This window comes from Acipenser ruthenus, chromosome 18 (assembly GCF_902713425.1).
Source record: "Acipenser ruthenus chromosome 18, fAciRut3.2 maternal haplotype, whole genome shotgun sequence".
Classification (NCBI taxonomy): Eukaryota; Metazoa; Chordata; class Actinopteri; order Acipenseriformes; family Acipenseridae; genus Acipenser; species Acipenser ruthenus.
This window is the reverse complement of record NC_081206.1, coordinates 31,640,526-31,654,948: the sequence shown is the minus strand read 5'-3', so window position 1 is coordinate 31,654,948 and position 14,423 is coordinate 31,640,526. Positions and strand designations below refer to the sequence as shown.

Genomic DNA, 14,423 nt, shown 5'->3' with positions numbered 1-14,423 from the left:
TCAAGCTTGTAATAAAACCTGGAATGGGTGAAACTGCTGCGCAATAGGAGTCTTATTTTCATGCCTGTACATAGTAGGGTATTAAACAGGCAAGAAATACAATACTAGGGAAACGTTGAAGGTGAAAAGCATCCCTTTCAGGTTAACCTCCCCCCCCTGCCTCTCAAGCTGATGCATTCCTGCTGTGCTCTTGCAGATTTTCGATGCCTTTAAGACCCGCCTGCACGACTCCAACAGCAAAGTGTGCCTGATGGCCCTGGAGTCCTTGCAGAAGATCATCCTCTTGCTGGGGAACCACCTGTCCCAGGTCGTCTATATCCTGGTCCCTGCCATTGTGGACACCAACCTAAACTCCAAGAACAGCGCGGTCTACACTGCTGCCATCAACGCCCTGCACTGTCTGTCTGAGCAGCTAGGTGAGTGTTAAAGCTGTTCTCACCTCTTCAAGTTTGCTAGCCCACTGTAACAGTGCAGTTGCTCCGGAGTCACTCCAGAGGCCAGGTTGGTGCAGTAGGGTAATGGCCTTGCCTTTCACCACCTGGGGTCCCAGTTTCAATCTGGTTTGGTGGCCTTCTGCAGCTGCCACACAGTTCAGTAGCAATGAGATTTGCATGCCAAAGATGGGAAAGCCATAGAGCCTGAACTGTAGCCCATTGAGATGGTGTGCAAGCTCAAAGCTGCCATTTATTCGTGCTGCCCCTGCTCTGTTGACAGAGAGGTACGTCATCAGCCAGTCCAACACCTTTTATTCTGATTGAAAATGAGCCGCAGTGAAATAATTGTGTGCCTCTTGTCTTGTAGATAACAGCGTGCTGCTCCAGCCTTTCTGCACCAAGGCTCAGTACCTGACTGGGAAGGCAAAACAGGACATGACTGAAAAGGTGGCAGGTAAGTAAACAGCCAAGCCGCTGCACTGGTGGAAAACTGCCATGGCAACCCAGGAACAACTCCTCCTTGTTGTGAGCACACAGCATGCACCCGAGCCCGTGCCTGTTCTCACCCTGTACCATAAGCCCAGGCGTCATGAAGAGTTGAGTGTTCGTGAGTGCGAACAGAGAAAGTAAATGAGAAGAGAGCACCTCTCGGTGGCTGTTGGTGGTACTGCACTGAAGTGGCTCACACCATTTTTTCTAAATACTTTTTTTTTTTTTTTTCCCCTATATTGAAAATATGAGCTATCCCTGTGTCCCTTTCTGAACTTGAAAAAAAAAACCCCGTTTGTTTTTGCCTTCTACTGCTGCGGTGATATTGGGGTTAATGTTGTTGGCTCGTTTGCTTTCCTTCCGTTAAAACTGCTGCTTGTGAATGTAAACAAGCTGGACTGACAACCAGGTTGACTGGCAACGTCGAAGGCAAACAACAAGCAAATGCATTTGAGTGTCAAAGATGCAGCTTCATAGATGGTACAGAGGGGGAGGCGATATTTTAGGGGAGCACCTATAAAAGCCACCTATTTGAACCCTGAAGTTATATATTATATTACCAGCAAGTTTCATTTGAAGGTTTTAATGAAGACAATAACTACACTTCTGGGTTTTGATTATCAATGCATGAATGATCATTGCGCGTATTTGATTAGGTTACACCACCTCTGCTCTGATTGCTAGAAATCCTGTGTGTTTCAGATCTCGTGATGGAGCTGTATCCACGAAAGCCTCAGCTGGTGGAACAGAGGGTGCTGCCCCTCCTGTGGCACCTCTTGAGCAGTGTGAGCAGCGGCAGCACTCTGCCAGGGAAGGGCAGCAGCATGCGGGGCTCCACCGCCAAGCTCTGCAAAGCTCTGTCTGAACACATGGGCGACAGCAACCTGCTGAGCCTCGCCGCCAGCAAGTCTCCACAAACCAGCAAGAACGTACTGGAACTGCTGGCGATTACGACCTGAATCCACAATCGAAACGCACTCGCACACACGCACACACAGACACAAACACACACCGACACACTCACACAAACACACGCATACACACACACATAGACACACACACACACACACACACACACACATGGATATAAAAACAACAATTAAAAAAAACTATAAAAAAAAAAATAAAAAAAATACAAAACCTAAAAAAAAAAAAAATCTACAGAAAGCTGTTTACTTGAAAACGAACGGCATTATTTTACAATGATGATCACAGTGCCTGCACTTTTTTTATGGTGAGAATTTCAAATTAGCACAAGAGGGGAGCAAGCATCTTGGAATCAACACTACATAAGCTCTAGATCAGAATCAAAAGAAGAGAACAAGACTGAGCTTATTCAACGAAAGACTTCCTGCACAGTGTGAAGAAACACAAATATATTTATATTATGAGCACCAGATGGGGTTGAATGCCTTTTTTAAAGCAAAAAAACCCTCAAAGCGTTGCTGTTGTTGCACACCACAGAGCCGGCACACATTGAAACTGTGTGGATCAGTTACGAATGGAACATGAACATGAACTTGTGAAAAGTCGCTGCAGAATGTATGCTCCTGTAATGCACAAAAAATACAGTTCCTGTTCGAAATTAAAAACGTATGTCAGGGTTTCTTTTTGTTTCCATATGTTGTAAGGATCTTTGTGATTCACTGGGATGTCTTTAAAAAAAAAAAAAAAAAGAAGTGACCTGAGGTTTAGTGTTTTATATCAGTCTTGACTTTGTGACAAAAACAAAAACAAAGAAAAATCTATTTCAGTGGTTCTCAAACTTACTAAAACTGGGACTTCTCTTAAAGGGATCCTCTGTGTATTATTGACATGCATCTCAATATATTAAAGGGATCCTCTGTGTATTATTGACATGCATCTCAATATATTAAAGGGATCCTCTGTGTATTATTGACATGCATCTCAATATATTTAGTGCCGGGACGATGAACACGGGTTTGTCATGTTCCAGTATTATTTCATAATATTGACAGATACAGTTTTTGAATTTGGTCGAAAAACAGAAGTATTATTTGTACCAAATCACAGTAAAAAAAATGACAAACAAAAACAAACGGTACCCCATGAAATTCTCTATGAAAGAAAGCAGAGCAGCACTGTTCTGTGCAGCAGAGTGTGTGTTACTTATTGCAGATGTCATGTATGCATTGGTTCCCTTTGCATTCATTATATATGGTTGTTACAGCCGTATGTAAATTCTATCTTGTTTAACTAATACAATACTTTGTGATTTGTTCCACTGAATACATCTCAAAATGTTTGCTCCAATATTACTTGTCCCAGCGCTGCAATATATTATGATACAGTGGACCCTGTTCACAAAGCTTTAGCTCAGGTGATTTTTAAAGAATGTGGTTTTTTTTATATCTAACTGCACAGCTGTCTAACATATCTGTCAAAGTGGGCACTTTTTTAATGATGTACTAGATAGTGACAGCACGAGCACAGCCAAACCCAGTCCTCTTCTATCACAGAACAGATTCCGCTGGGCTCCACGAGCACAGCCAAACCCAGACCTCTTCTATCACAGAACTGATTCCGCTGGGCTCCACGAGCACAGCCAAACCCAGTCCTCTTCTATCACAGAACTGATTCCGCTGGGCTCCACGAGCACAGCCAAACCCAGTCCTCTTCTATCACAGAACAGATTCCGCTGGGCTCCACGAGCACAGCCAAACCCAGTCCTCTTCTATTTTATTTTATTTTATTTTTTTAATAAGATGAACAATTAATCTCCACCTGTTGGGATTTTTATATAGAGTTAAAGGATGGCTAGCGGTATTTTAGATCTAAAACAGCCCTCTGTACCAGACCTGTGTTTGTTCAGCCCCCTCACACCCAGCGACCCTCTTTCAGAACCCCTGATATATTTCAGATTTTATTGTTTTTTGTTTTTTAATGCTCCAGTTGTGTAATTGCACAGTATTGGCTCAATCATGCTGCTGTTTCGTTGAATTTATCTATCTATCTATCTATCTATCTATCTATCTAACTATCTATCTATCTGTCTGTAATCTTGGCTTTAAAATATAACAATCTAGTTTTTTGCGATGTATTGAGAGTTTCTGTAATAACGTGTTTACCTTTTATTATTTTTATTTTCACTTGACACACGAATACAGGAAATAAATATATATATACAGTATATAAATATTTTTGTTAATATATTTTAAATGTATACGAATGCCTAAAATCAAAGTGTCCTAGGTGTTGGATGTAATTACAGTGCTTTTGTGTGCAGAACACTAAATGATCTTACTTTCCAGGCTGTTGATTTGTAAAGAGAGATATTGAGCTGGTTTATGTATTTCTCAGTAACCAGTGCCAGTGCTAATATAGCCTTCTCACTGAATTTCTCACAGCTGAATGGTACTGTACTCGTCTTAGAGAGAGAAAAAAGAAACGTGATGGTATATAAATAAATGGTTTTATTTCTTTATATATGTGTGCGTTTTTAATTTTAATTCATGGATGGTCTCTGTCTGTCATAATATCCGACCCTGGTGTCCTGATTGTGTCAGAATTGAACAGACTTTCTTCATCTTCAAGACACAAAATTTAAAATGATATTCCACTAATATCAAGGTGGCCTGTTGTAATGGTTAAAGTCATAACACCAAAACAATTTAAAAATAAATACCTAGACTGCAAAATGAATGCATTATGAATGTGATTCTTTATTGGTGCTGGGTGGGGGTCTCACCTGTTAACTAGACCAGCTGTATTATGAAAACCAAGCCCAGGTTTGCAGGAAGATGCTGCTGTTGTTTCTGTACAGTGCAGAATGTATTTTAGACACCGTAGCTTGATAATGCAGCACCACTGTCACTCAATGGAAACCTGTATGAGAAGCTTTGATATCGCGGGCCGTGTTCCTTCAGAATGTGTGCAGCTGTAGTTTGACAGGTTTCTCAGCTTCGACAGTCAACAGAGATTTAAATGAACCTCCAGTCTGGGCTGTTCCAGAATGTTCTGTTTTAAACACCACCCCCTGGACACTTGGACCCTGCTGTGCTGTCCTGTTAAGTGTGGGGCAGCTGAACTTGAATGACAGAATTAACGGTATCCACACCAGAGAGGATAGGGAGATATCTGTTAGCATGACGCACAAACACTTTCCCTGCCCTTGGCTTATCAGACAGTTGAACTTAAGAACATAAAGTTCTGTTCGGCCCATCCTGCTCGTTTGGTTGTTAGTAGCTTATTGATCCCAGAATCCCATCAAGCAGCTTCTTGAAGGATCAGCTTCAACAACATTAGTGGGGTGTTGGTTCCAGACTCCAACAATTCTCTGTTCTGAATGACTCTATCTAATCTCCATTTGAGACCCCTGGTCCAGGTTTCTTTTTTCAGGTGGAAAAAGTCGCTTGGGTCGACATTGTCGATGCCTTTAAGAAGTCTGAATCAGATCGCCGCGTAGTCTTCTTTGTTAAGAGAATGAACAGATTCAATTATTTCAGCCTGTCTGCATATGGACACACTTGTCCTGAATTGGCGTTTAGTTGTGGGTGTTACGGGTCCTCGCGTAGGCTGTCCCGTTGCGGATTAATTATCTGGATAAAAACCAAGTTAAAGTCATCATTGCTGCTTTCGCTGCAGTGGTCAGTGAAGTTCTGATTTCATTTTATAAATTAAAAATAAAATGCACACAATTATAGAAAGGAAGAAGTGTGCTTGGTTGCGCATATACTGCAGAAATAACCATTTTATGCAATAACGTTGCACTTATTTTCACCCATACGTTAAAAACGTTTTTGAAAAATGGGAAGTTGGCCACCCTGGTATGTAATGTAAAGGAAACGCTAGCCAATAATTAATATCTGACGTCAGCATATCGCAACACGTGTAATTCAAACAACGGAGCCTATACGGAAACACGCCCCCCCCCCCCCCGGTAAGTATGATAACAAACACATTCAACACTCCCCCGGTCTGCACAGCGAGCTGTAAAAACAGATAGGGCTGGAGACACGTACTTCACGTCCACAGCACCGCCAGGAGGAAGCAACAACGCACGCAGTTACTCATGCCGGGGCTGCACGAGTGACGCCGTGGCTCGCTGGAAATTCACTCCACTTTCTAACTAACAGATCAGCTGCACACGAAGAAGGAGATTTTCCTCGGCTTCCTGAAACAACGCCACACTGTTAATTCCACGTTTAAACAAGACGGGACTGACGTATAAGAGTACCAGAGCGAGCAAACGCGCTTCATTTCTGAAAGTTTTCAGCGGCTATGGGTTCCCCGGCATCGTTTTTGCCTCTAGTCGGGTTGGTCTTGTTTCTGTTGGGCGCTAGTAGTACTATTACCTCGCAGCAGGACCCGGGTCCGGATCCATCCTCCCCCGGATCCGCCGCGCACAGGTGCTTCTGTCAGGTAATGATGATAATATAACAACAACACTATTAACTATTGTAATTGAAAAGCTATTTCGAGTTGTGAACACTATGTATAATAGTACGGTTTGCTTAAAATCTTCAGCTCGCTGGCTTTACTATGAGCTTGATTAGCCACAGTGTACAGGTAACAAGCTCAGGTGCGCCGCATTAAACTCGCAGTAAAACCAGGAGTGGATCAGACCGCTGTGCAGCGGGAGTCTCGTTTTTATTTTGTCCCTGGTGTCTGTATTTTTAAAACGCTCCAGGTTTAATGTGTCATAGAGTGTGCACTTTGAGGAATGTCAACAGTTTTGTATTTTATTGTATAATGATAGAGAGGTTGAAAGGGATGTGACGGTCAGTCTGTCGTGGGGGTCAGGTTACAGGTCACCTGGATGATTGCACCTGTGACGTGGAGAGCATCGACCACATCAACAACCACAAACTCTTCCCAAAGTTACAGAGGCTCCTGCAGACGGATTACTTCAGGTTTTACAAGGTGAGCAGAGCCTCCTCGCGTATTGTTTACCTGCTTTAAAAGGACACCAAGCTACACGTGGTGTCGAATCCCTCTGAATTAACGAATCAGAGTTTTTTTTTTTGCTAAATCTCAATATTGGAGCAACTGGGAGCAGTTCAGAATGCTTTGCAAACCTCATAGTAGCGAGCGGTCAGATGTAATGGGTCTTGTGGGCTTCAGTCTTTGTTTCTGTATGACCGTGGTCTAATCATGCTTTGCTCCTTCTTGTTTTGATACTGTGCAGGTGAATCTTAATAAGCCGTGTCCTTTCTGGAATGACCACAGCCACTGTGGGATAAGACACTGCGCTGTGAAGCTTTGTGAACTGGTAAGTACCGCGGCGCTGTGCACACATTAGCGCCCTCTGCCCTGAGGAGTCAGAATGTCTCATGAGGACTCGGGTTAATCTCCCAAAGCCTAACCAGGGCTAGGGGGGCTATTCCAGGAAAATGGAGGGTTTGTTACTCTAACGAGGGATCGGTACAGGACTACGGGCAAGCCCACGATTTCTGTGGTGATAAGTGAATCCTAATACACAGAAAATACTAAAATCTTTAACTCCTATTGAAGAGGTAAAACACCTGTTAATTTTACAAAAACTATAACCAGATGACTGTGTTTATATACTGGATTTCAAGCTCTCTTAGGCACTCTGTCTCTCTTTCGTTTTTCATTTTTATGAAACTTTAAAAAAAAAAGTAGTTTAATTAAAGAATTATGGAAACGCTTTGAAAATATGTCCCGTTTTAGTTTTTGTATAGATCAGGGGTGGCCAGCTCTGTCCCTGGAGAGCCACAATCCTGCAGGCTTTCTGGGGCTAAAGACCTGGAAACAGTGTTACAGGAGTGCTGAGCGTGTGGAAAAGCACTGGTTCAGTGAAGTCATTGAGCCCCTGCAGCTCGCTGGGGTCAGGGCTGGAAACAGTGTTACAGGAGTGCTGAGCATGTGGAAAAGCACTGGTTCAGTGAAGTCATTGAGCCCCTGCAGCTCGCTGGGGTCAGGGCTGGAAACAGTGTTACAGGAGTGCTGAGCGTGTGGAAAAGCACTGGTTCAGTGAAGTCATTGAGCCCCTGCAGCTCGCTGGGGTCAGGGCTGGAAACAGTGTTACAGGAGTGCTGAGCGTGTGGAAAAGCACTGGTTCAGTGAAGTCATTGAGCCCCTGCAGCTCGCTGGGGTCAGGGCTGGCCACGCCTGCTATACATTCATGAATTGCTGTGTTTCAGTTTGTGTTCTTCTGATGGACATTGCTGCTGTCATAGTATTGAAGAACACAAACTGCATGCAAATAGAACCACCTAGCCTACTCGGGGACTGATGTGTGTCATTGATTTCCAGAATGAAGTTCCTGATGGGATTAAATCGGACAGTTTCAAGGTACTTTATTATTATTATTATTATTATTATTATTATTATTGTTGTTTACAGTGCTTTTTAGTGTGCCAGTGTTCCTTCTTTCTTGTTAATTAATGTATCAGTGGCTGACCTTTAGCACCAGAAGTGATTTAAGGTGGCTTTGCAAGCAGCTCCTAACACGCGTTTTCTCGCTGTCTTCGGCACTTCAGAATCTGCAGTAATTCACATTGACTTTCAGAGAAACGGTGCCAGATATACATCCTGCAGGTGCTCTTTCTCTTTGGGAATGGATTTAGTGCTGTCAGATTTTGAGATGAGGTTGATTGTAAAGCTGGTATATGTGTTTTTCTCTCCCTGCAGTACTCTGAAGAAGCCCAGGGTGAGCTGGAGGAGTGTGGGAAAGCAGAGAAGCTCGGAGCCGTCAACAGCTCGCTCAGGTGAGGAAAGGGTTCAACGCCATATAAATCACCAGAGTGCTGGCTCGAGTGTCTCTCTACAGTTTTCTTAAGCACTTTGAAATGGAAATGGAGAGCACCTTGCTGTCAGCTAAACTGTGCTGGGTACATTGCATTGCTGTCAGCTAAACTGTGCTGGGTACATTGCATTGCTGTCTGTTAAACTGTGCTGGGTACATTGCATTGCTGTCTGTTAAACTGTCCTGGGTACATTGCATTGCTGTCTGTTAAACTGTGCTGGGTACATTGCATTGCTGACTGTTAAACTGTGCTGGGTACATTGCATTGCTGTCAGCTAAACTGTGCTGGGTACATTGCATTGCTGTCTGTTAAACTGTGCTGGGTACATTGCATTGCTGTCTGTTAAACTGTCCTGGGTACATTGCATTGCTGTCTGTTAAACTGTGCTGGGTACATTGCATTGCTGACTGTTAAACTGTGCTGGGTACATTGCAGTGCTGTCTGTTAAACTTTGCTGGGTACATTGCATTGCTGACTGTTAGCACTGCAATGTACCCAGCACAGTTTGTCTGTTAAACTGTGCTGGGTACATTGCATTTGGGGATGGCTTTATGTGCTCACCAAAGCACTTGCAAGAGTTAGGAGTCCAAAGTACATACAGACTCAACAAGTACGACTTCAGATTTCCAAAGTAAGTGCAGAATGTGGCCAGCATGTTTTTTGTTGCCACTCCCCCTGGAGCTGGCGCGCGCACACAAGCATTGTGCTGAGGAATGTGTTTGGCGCTCCTCACCCTGCCCTCGTTGGCTGTGTTTGCAGCGAGGAGACTCGTCGGGCCATGCTGGAGTGGAGCAGACACGATGACACAGCCGACCGCTTCTGTGAGGCTGACGGTAAGAAGCATTGGGGTGGGGGCGGGAGCCTGATTCGGAGCAGCATGTGTGGGTGAGCCTTCTTTAGGAACAAGAGCGCTCCCCGACAGATCTGGGGGTTTAAAACATTACACCCCAAAACGTTACTGTTCCACGATCTGTTTGTTTTGTGTCCAGAGTGCTGCTTGTTTCATCACGTGTGTGTGCGTGCGTGCGTGTGTGTGTGTCTCCTGTGCAGACGAGCAGTCTCCAGACTCCCAGTACGTGGACCTGCTTTTGAACCCGGAGCGATTCACTGGATACAAGGGGCCGGCCGCCTGGAGGATCTGGAACAGCATCTACGAGGAAAACTGCTTCAAGTAATCCCACTGTCCCTGTCTCCACACTCTCACCCCGACAGGAGCGGTTAGCTTTAGCGCGGAGGCTGGGAAAAGCCATCAGAACTATCCAGTCAGATCAGGGTGTTTACAGTCGTGCCACGCAACACAAAACTGTTGAAGTAGAACGCGATTCCAGGGATCTGCAGCTGTTGGTATTTGGTGCTTTCTGTGATGCATGCAGGACTCTATAGTGTCATGAGAATACTGCTGCATTAACACTTCTAAACACACCATATAGTGTTGTACTTGGTGATGTTAATAATGGAATCAGTAAATCACCTCTATTTATTGTATTTGTTAGCCTTGGTTTTTGCTCCCCTGGTGGTTGTTTTGCAGCGTCCCATCTTTTTAAAGTGTTATTTTTCTCAGTGTTTTGTTTGTTTGCATGTCTCCAGCTCTTCCTGTAATCAGTGTGCATTAAAGGAATCGGGGATCATGACAACAGCATCTGCGACAGAGGGAGCCGAGCTGAGCTGTTAAATAATACTGTGCTTCTCTTTCACCAGGCCATCTACTGTCAGGAGACCCTTAAACCCACTGGTGTCTGGCCAAGGTGAGCTATGCAGCTAACGCGCTGCTGTCGGACACATTGTCCTCTTTCTCTGTGAAATGTTATCAGGTGTAATGAAAAGCTCCTTTTAAAAAAAATAAAAGAGAACGTCGAGGCGATATCGCATGAAAAAGAAATACACAGTGTATTCAAAGTGAATTCAAAGTGAATTCAAAGTGAATTGGAAGTAAGAGAAGTGAAGCAGTATTGTGTTCATGTTCTTGTTTTTGTTTGCAGGATCAGCTGAAGGTAAGACTGTGTGTGAAGACTGTGAAGTGTCGGAACTGCTGGTAAATCGATTGAACTCTGATTTAATCCGAGCGTCTCTCACTGTTCTTTCCAGGCACGCTATTTTACAGCTGGCTGGAAGGTGAGTTCAGTTTCCTCATGACCTTAGGAGTTAATTTTAAAACCTTTTTTTATCTTATTTGTGTTCAACATGCACTCATGTCTCTAATGAGTGTGAGTCTGTCTTCTGAACTATTGATTTTAATATAAAGTAGAAAAACTGGCCAGTCTAATCTTCTGTCTTCCTCAGGGTTGTGTGTTGAGAAAAGAGCCTTCTTCAGACTGCTGTCTGGGCTGCACGCCAGCATCAACGTTCATCTCAGCGCCCGATACCTGCTGGACGGTAGGGGGAGGGGGAGTGGGAGTGGGAGGGGGAGGGGGAGGGGGAGGGGGGGTCTAGTTTCTGCTTTGTTATCCTTCTCTTTCGGGGCCCCCTTTTGAGCTGGATCTTTCTGTTAACCCTTGCTATCCTGGAGCCCAGTGGGTTGTCCCGACTGCAGTGTCAGAACTCTGCTGGTTTTATTAAGTTGGCAATAGTCTTAACTGGATAGTTCTGACTTGCAGTATGACAGAGGTACCAGGACGCAGCAGATGTGTTTTAAACTAACGTGCCTTCCCTGAATTCACTTTAAAAACAAGTGAAGTCAAAGAAAGCGTTTGCTAGCGGATGTCCTGATGTCCCCCTGCTTCCCCTGCGTCTCCCCGGTGCGCTCAGATAACTGGTCCGGGCAGCGGTGGGGTCACAATATCAGCGAGTTCCAGCAGCGCTTCGACGCGGAGCTCACCGAGGGGGAGGGGCCTCGGCGCCTGCGCAACCTCTACTTCCTGTTCCTGATTGAGCTGCGAGCGTTGTCCAAGGTGTTGCCCTACTTTGAGAGGCCTGACTTCCTGCTGTACACCGGGGACCCCGCCCAAGACAGTAGAAACAAGGACCTCCTGCTAGAGCTCCTCCGCCTGGCCAAGTGAGTGCACTGCAGGACACCGCTGACAGTTACTGTATTCAGAGCGCTTGGTAGTCGGAGCCCAGCGCGATGACGTAGATTCCAAGCACCAGGTCTGATCGCTGAACTGAGCCCACAAATGCAATGTTTCAATGTTGTTGTTGGGTGGGTTTTTTTTCTTCTTTTAATGCTATTTCTGTTGACTGCGTTTGTTGTTTTTTATATTATGTTCATTGCAGATCTTTTCCTTTGCACTTTGATGAAAATTCCATGTTTGCCGGGGATAAGAAGGAAGCAGCGAAGCTGAAGGTAAGTCTGACACATTCAGCAGTTCTTTGCTGGGCTGGGGACATGCTTGCTGATCTCATGGGCTGGGCTGGGCTGGGCTGGGCTGGGGACACGCTCGCTGATCTCATGGGCTGGGCTGGGGACACGCTCGTTGATCTCATGGGCTGGGGACACGCTCGCTGATCTCATGGGCTGGGTACACGCTCGCTGATCTCATGGGCTGGGGACACGCTCGCTGATCTCATGGGCTGGGGACACGCTCGCTGATCTCATGGGCTGGGGACACGCTCGCTGATCTCATGGGCTGGGGACACGCTCGCTGATCTCATGGGCTGGAGAGGGGACACGCTCGCTGATCTCATGGGCTGGGGACACGCTCGCTGATCTCATGGGCTGGGGACACGCTCGCTGATCCCATGGGCTGGGGACACGCTCGCTGATCTCATGGGCTGGGGACACGCTCGCTGATCTCATGGGCTGGGGACACGCTCGCTGATCTCATGGGCTGGGGACACGCTCGCTGATCTCATGGGCTGGGCTGGGGACACGCTCGCTGATCTCATGGGAATCTTTCTTCCCGTTGCAGGAGGACTTCCGCTTCCATTTTCGGAACATTTCCCGGATCATGGATTGCGTCGGCTGCTTCAAGTGCAGACTCTGGGGAAAACTGCAGGTACAGCAGGAGCACACAGACCTGGGAAACGAGGAGATTAGCTGTAGCAATGAAGTGTCACAGAGTTGATAACCTGTGTTCTAACACTCACTCAAAAATATTGCAGTTTAACATCTGAAAGGGAATCACCGCTTACCTGATTGTTGGGTCAGTGCTGCATTGTGTGTGTGTGTGTCTCTGTGCTGTGTTGTGTGTCTCTGTGCCGCGTTGGGTCAGTGCTGCATTGTGTGTGTGTGTGTGTGTGTGTGTGTGTGTGTGTGTGTCTCTGTGCTGTGTTGTGTGTCTCTGTGCTGTGCTGTGTTGTGTCTCTGTGTTGGGTCAGTGCTGCATTGTGTGTCTGTGCTTGTGGTTGAGTGCTGTTTTGGGTGTCGCTGTGTTGGGTCAGTGCTGTGCTGTGTTGGGTCAGTGCTGCATTGTGTGTGTCTCTCTGCTTGTGGTTCCAGACCCAGGGCCTAGGCACAGCTCTGAAGATTCTGTTCTCCGAGAGGCAGATTGAGTCCCTGCCCGAGTCTGGCTCCTCCCCCTCCAGCTTCCAGCTGACGAGGCAGGAGGTTGTGGCGCTCCTCAACGCTTTCGGGAGGTAAAGCATGCAGTCCAGCCCCCACTGCCTGTGGACCCAGCACTACATGTTATCAGGGCCATTAGCTTTCTAAAAAACAAAATAAGAACAGACATGCAGGCTTTTTTATTTATTAATAAATATTTATTATTTATAATATATATCATTTATTCATTTATTGGAAGAAATGACCTTGGTAGTTGACCTTGTCTGCTAACTTCCAGACGACGGCGCTCTCTAATCAGGGGTCTGTTGTTCAAACTGATTGCATGGTGTGCTTACTTTTATATTCCAATAGTTGTCACTAAAATTGACTGAACCTGTCCGAGTAAGTAGTCCGTCTTTTTAAAAGGTTTGCTGTAGTGTTGTTGGTGTGTGTTTTTTTATTAATGCTGTGCCTTGGTGATTTTTATATTTATTTATTTATCTTTGTGGTAGAATTTCAACGAGTATAAAGGAACTTGAGCACTTCCGAGACCTGCTGGCGAAGGTACAGTGAGGGACCATCCGCTACGGACGCTGAAAACTGGAAAGAAGAATTCCAAACCTTCTCAACCCGTCCTTTCCTCTATTTCTCAACAAGAAAACAGGAGGACCCAGGAGGGCTGATATCTGTCTGCTTTGCACGATTGTCAGGGTGATGAGCTCATTTTATGAAGGCTTTTAAAATATGTTTGTGTTTGTAAATGCATTACTGGCAGGATCGATGATTTGAGCTAAAACATCCTCCCCTTTAATTTTGTAACTCCCAGTGTTTGAAATGCCCCGGCCCCACTTCTCCCAACCAGGGAGCTGCTTGCTGCTCTTTGTGGAATTTGAATTAACTGGGCAGGTTTACTGGTGATCTGCAGAAAATTCATGTTTGATCATCTCTTATTTTACACAGCAGGTATTGCACTAATCAACCACTAGAGGGTACTATACACTGTATAATAGAAAGAAACAGCAGAGGGAAAAGTAACCTATAAAAGGGAGTGGATATGGTGTTTGAGATTCTTTTGGTCATCTGTATCTTTGTACAGAACCTGTGATTAATGTCGCTGCAAGGGTCTGGCAGATCCTCCTGCACAGAAAGAGCCTTCTTGGTTTATGTTTTTTGTGTGTGTGTATATGTTGTGTAATGAAAATAATCAAATACAGCTTTTTTTTTGTTCCCACATGCATCCTATTTTAATTAATTTTGTTTCAACAAATGATGGTTATGGTTGGCACTTTCTAAAATGTATTGAATGAAAAGAGTGGTAATTAACCAATTATTTCAATACTAAAAAAATAA

At 45.1% G+C, this 14,423-nt stretch overlaps 2 protein-coding genes across 4 annotated transcripts in view; both read left to right on the top strand.

Annotated features, from left to right (window-relative positions):
• Positions 1 to 4,368, top strand: part of LOC117421894 (TOG array regulator of axonemal microtubules protein 1-like) — a 40,718-nt gene extending 36,350 nt beyond the window's left edge. For both annotated transcript variants that reach the window (XM_058990542.1, XM_058990541.1), the window contains exons 20-22: positions 197 to 416; positions 802 to 888; positions 1,626 to 4,368. In XM_058990542.1, coding sequence (XP_058846525.1) covers positions 197 to 416; positions 802 to 888; positions 1,626 to 1,882 — 564 coding nt within the window. In that variant the 3' untranslated portion in view covers positions 1,883 to 4,368. The remainder of the gene's footprint in view (positions 1 to 196; positions 417 to 801; positions 889 to 1,625) is intronic.
• Positions 4,369 to 5,847: 1,479 nt separating this feature from the next.
• LOC117415430 (ERO1-like protein alpha) lies at positions 5,848 to 14,304 on the top strand. Of its 2 annotated transcripts, XM_034025804.3 has the most exons (16): positions 5,848 to 6,305; positions 6,687 to 6,806; positions 7,072 to 7,155; positions 8,163 to 8,201; positions 8,541 to 8,617; positions 9,416 to 9,489; positions 9,707 to 9,827; positions 10,355 to 10,401; positions 10,636 to 10,647; positions 10,742 to 10,768; positions 10,937 to 11,029; positions 11,402 to 11,648; positions 11,867 to 11,936; positions 12,502 to 12,588; positions 13,032 to 13,168; positions 13,586 to 14,304. In XM_034025804.3, the coding sequence occupies exons 1-16, from the start codon at positions 6,165 to 6,167 to the stop codon at positions 13,644 to 13,646; spliced, it is 1,437 nt and encodes a 478-aa protein (XP_033881695.3). In that variant the 5' UTR covers positions 5,848 to 6,164; the 3' UTR covers positions 13,647 to 14,304. The 2 variants fall into 2 exon arrangements, with proteins under 2 accessions (XP_033881695.3, XP_058846568.1); XM_058990585.1 differs by lacking the exon at positions 10,636 to 10,647.
• The last annotated feature ends 119 nt before the right edge of the window (positions 14,305 to 14,423 follow it).

Coding starts and splice junctions, on each gene's coding strand:
- LOC117415430 (XM_034025804.3), top strand. CDS start 6,165: ATGGGTTCCCCGGCATCGTTTTTGCCTCTAGTCGGGTTGGTCTTGTTT. Junction 6,306..6,686: donor CGCACAGGTGCTTCTGTCAG/GTAATGATGATA, acceptor CGTGGGGGTCAG/GTTACAGGTCACCTGGATGA. Junction 10,769..10,936: donor ATTTTACAGCTGGCTGGAAG/GTGAGTTCAGTT, acceptor TGTCTTCCTCAG/GGTTGTGTGTTGAGAAAAGA.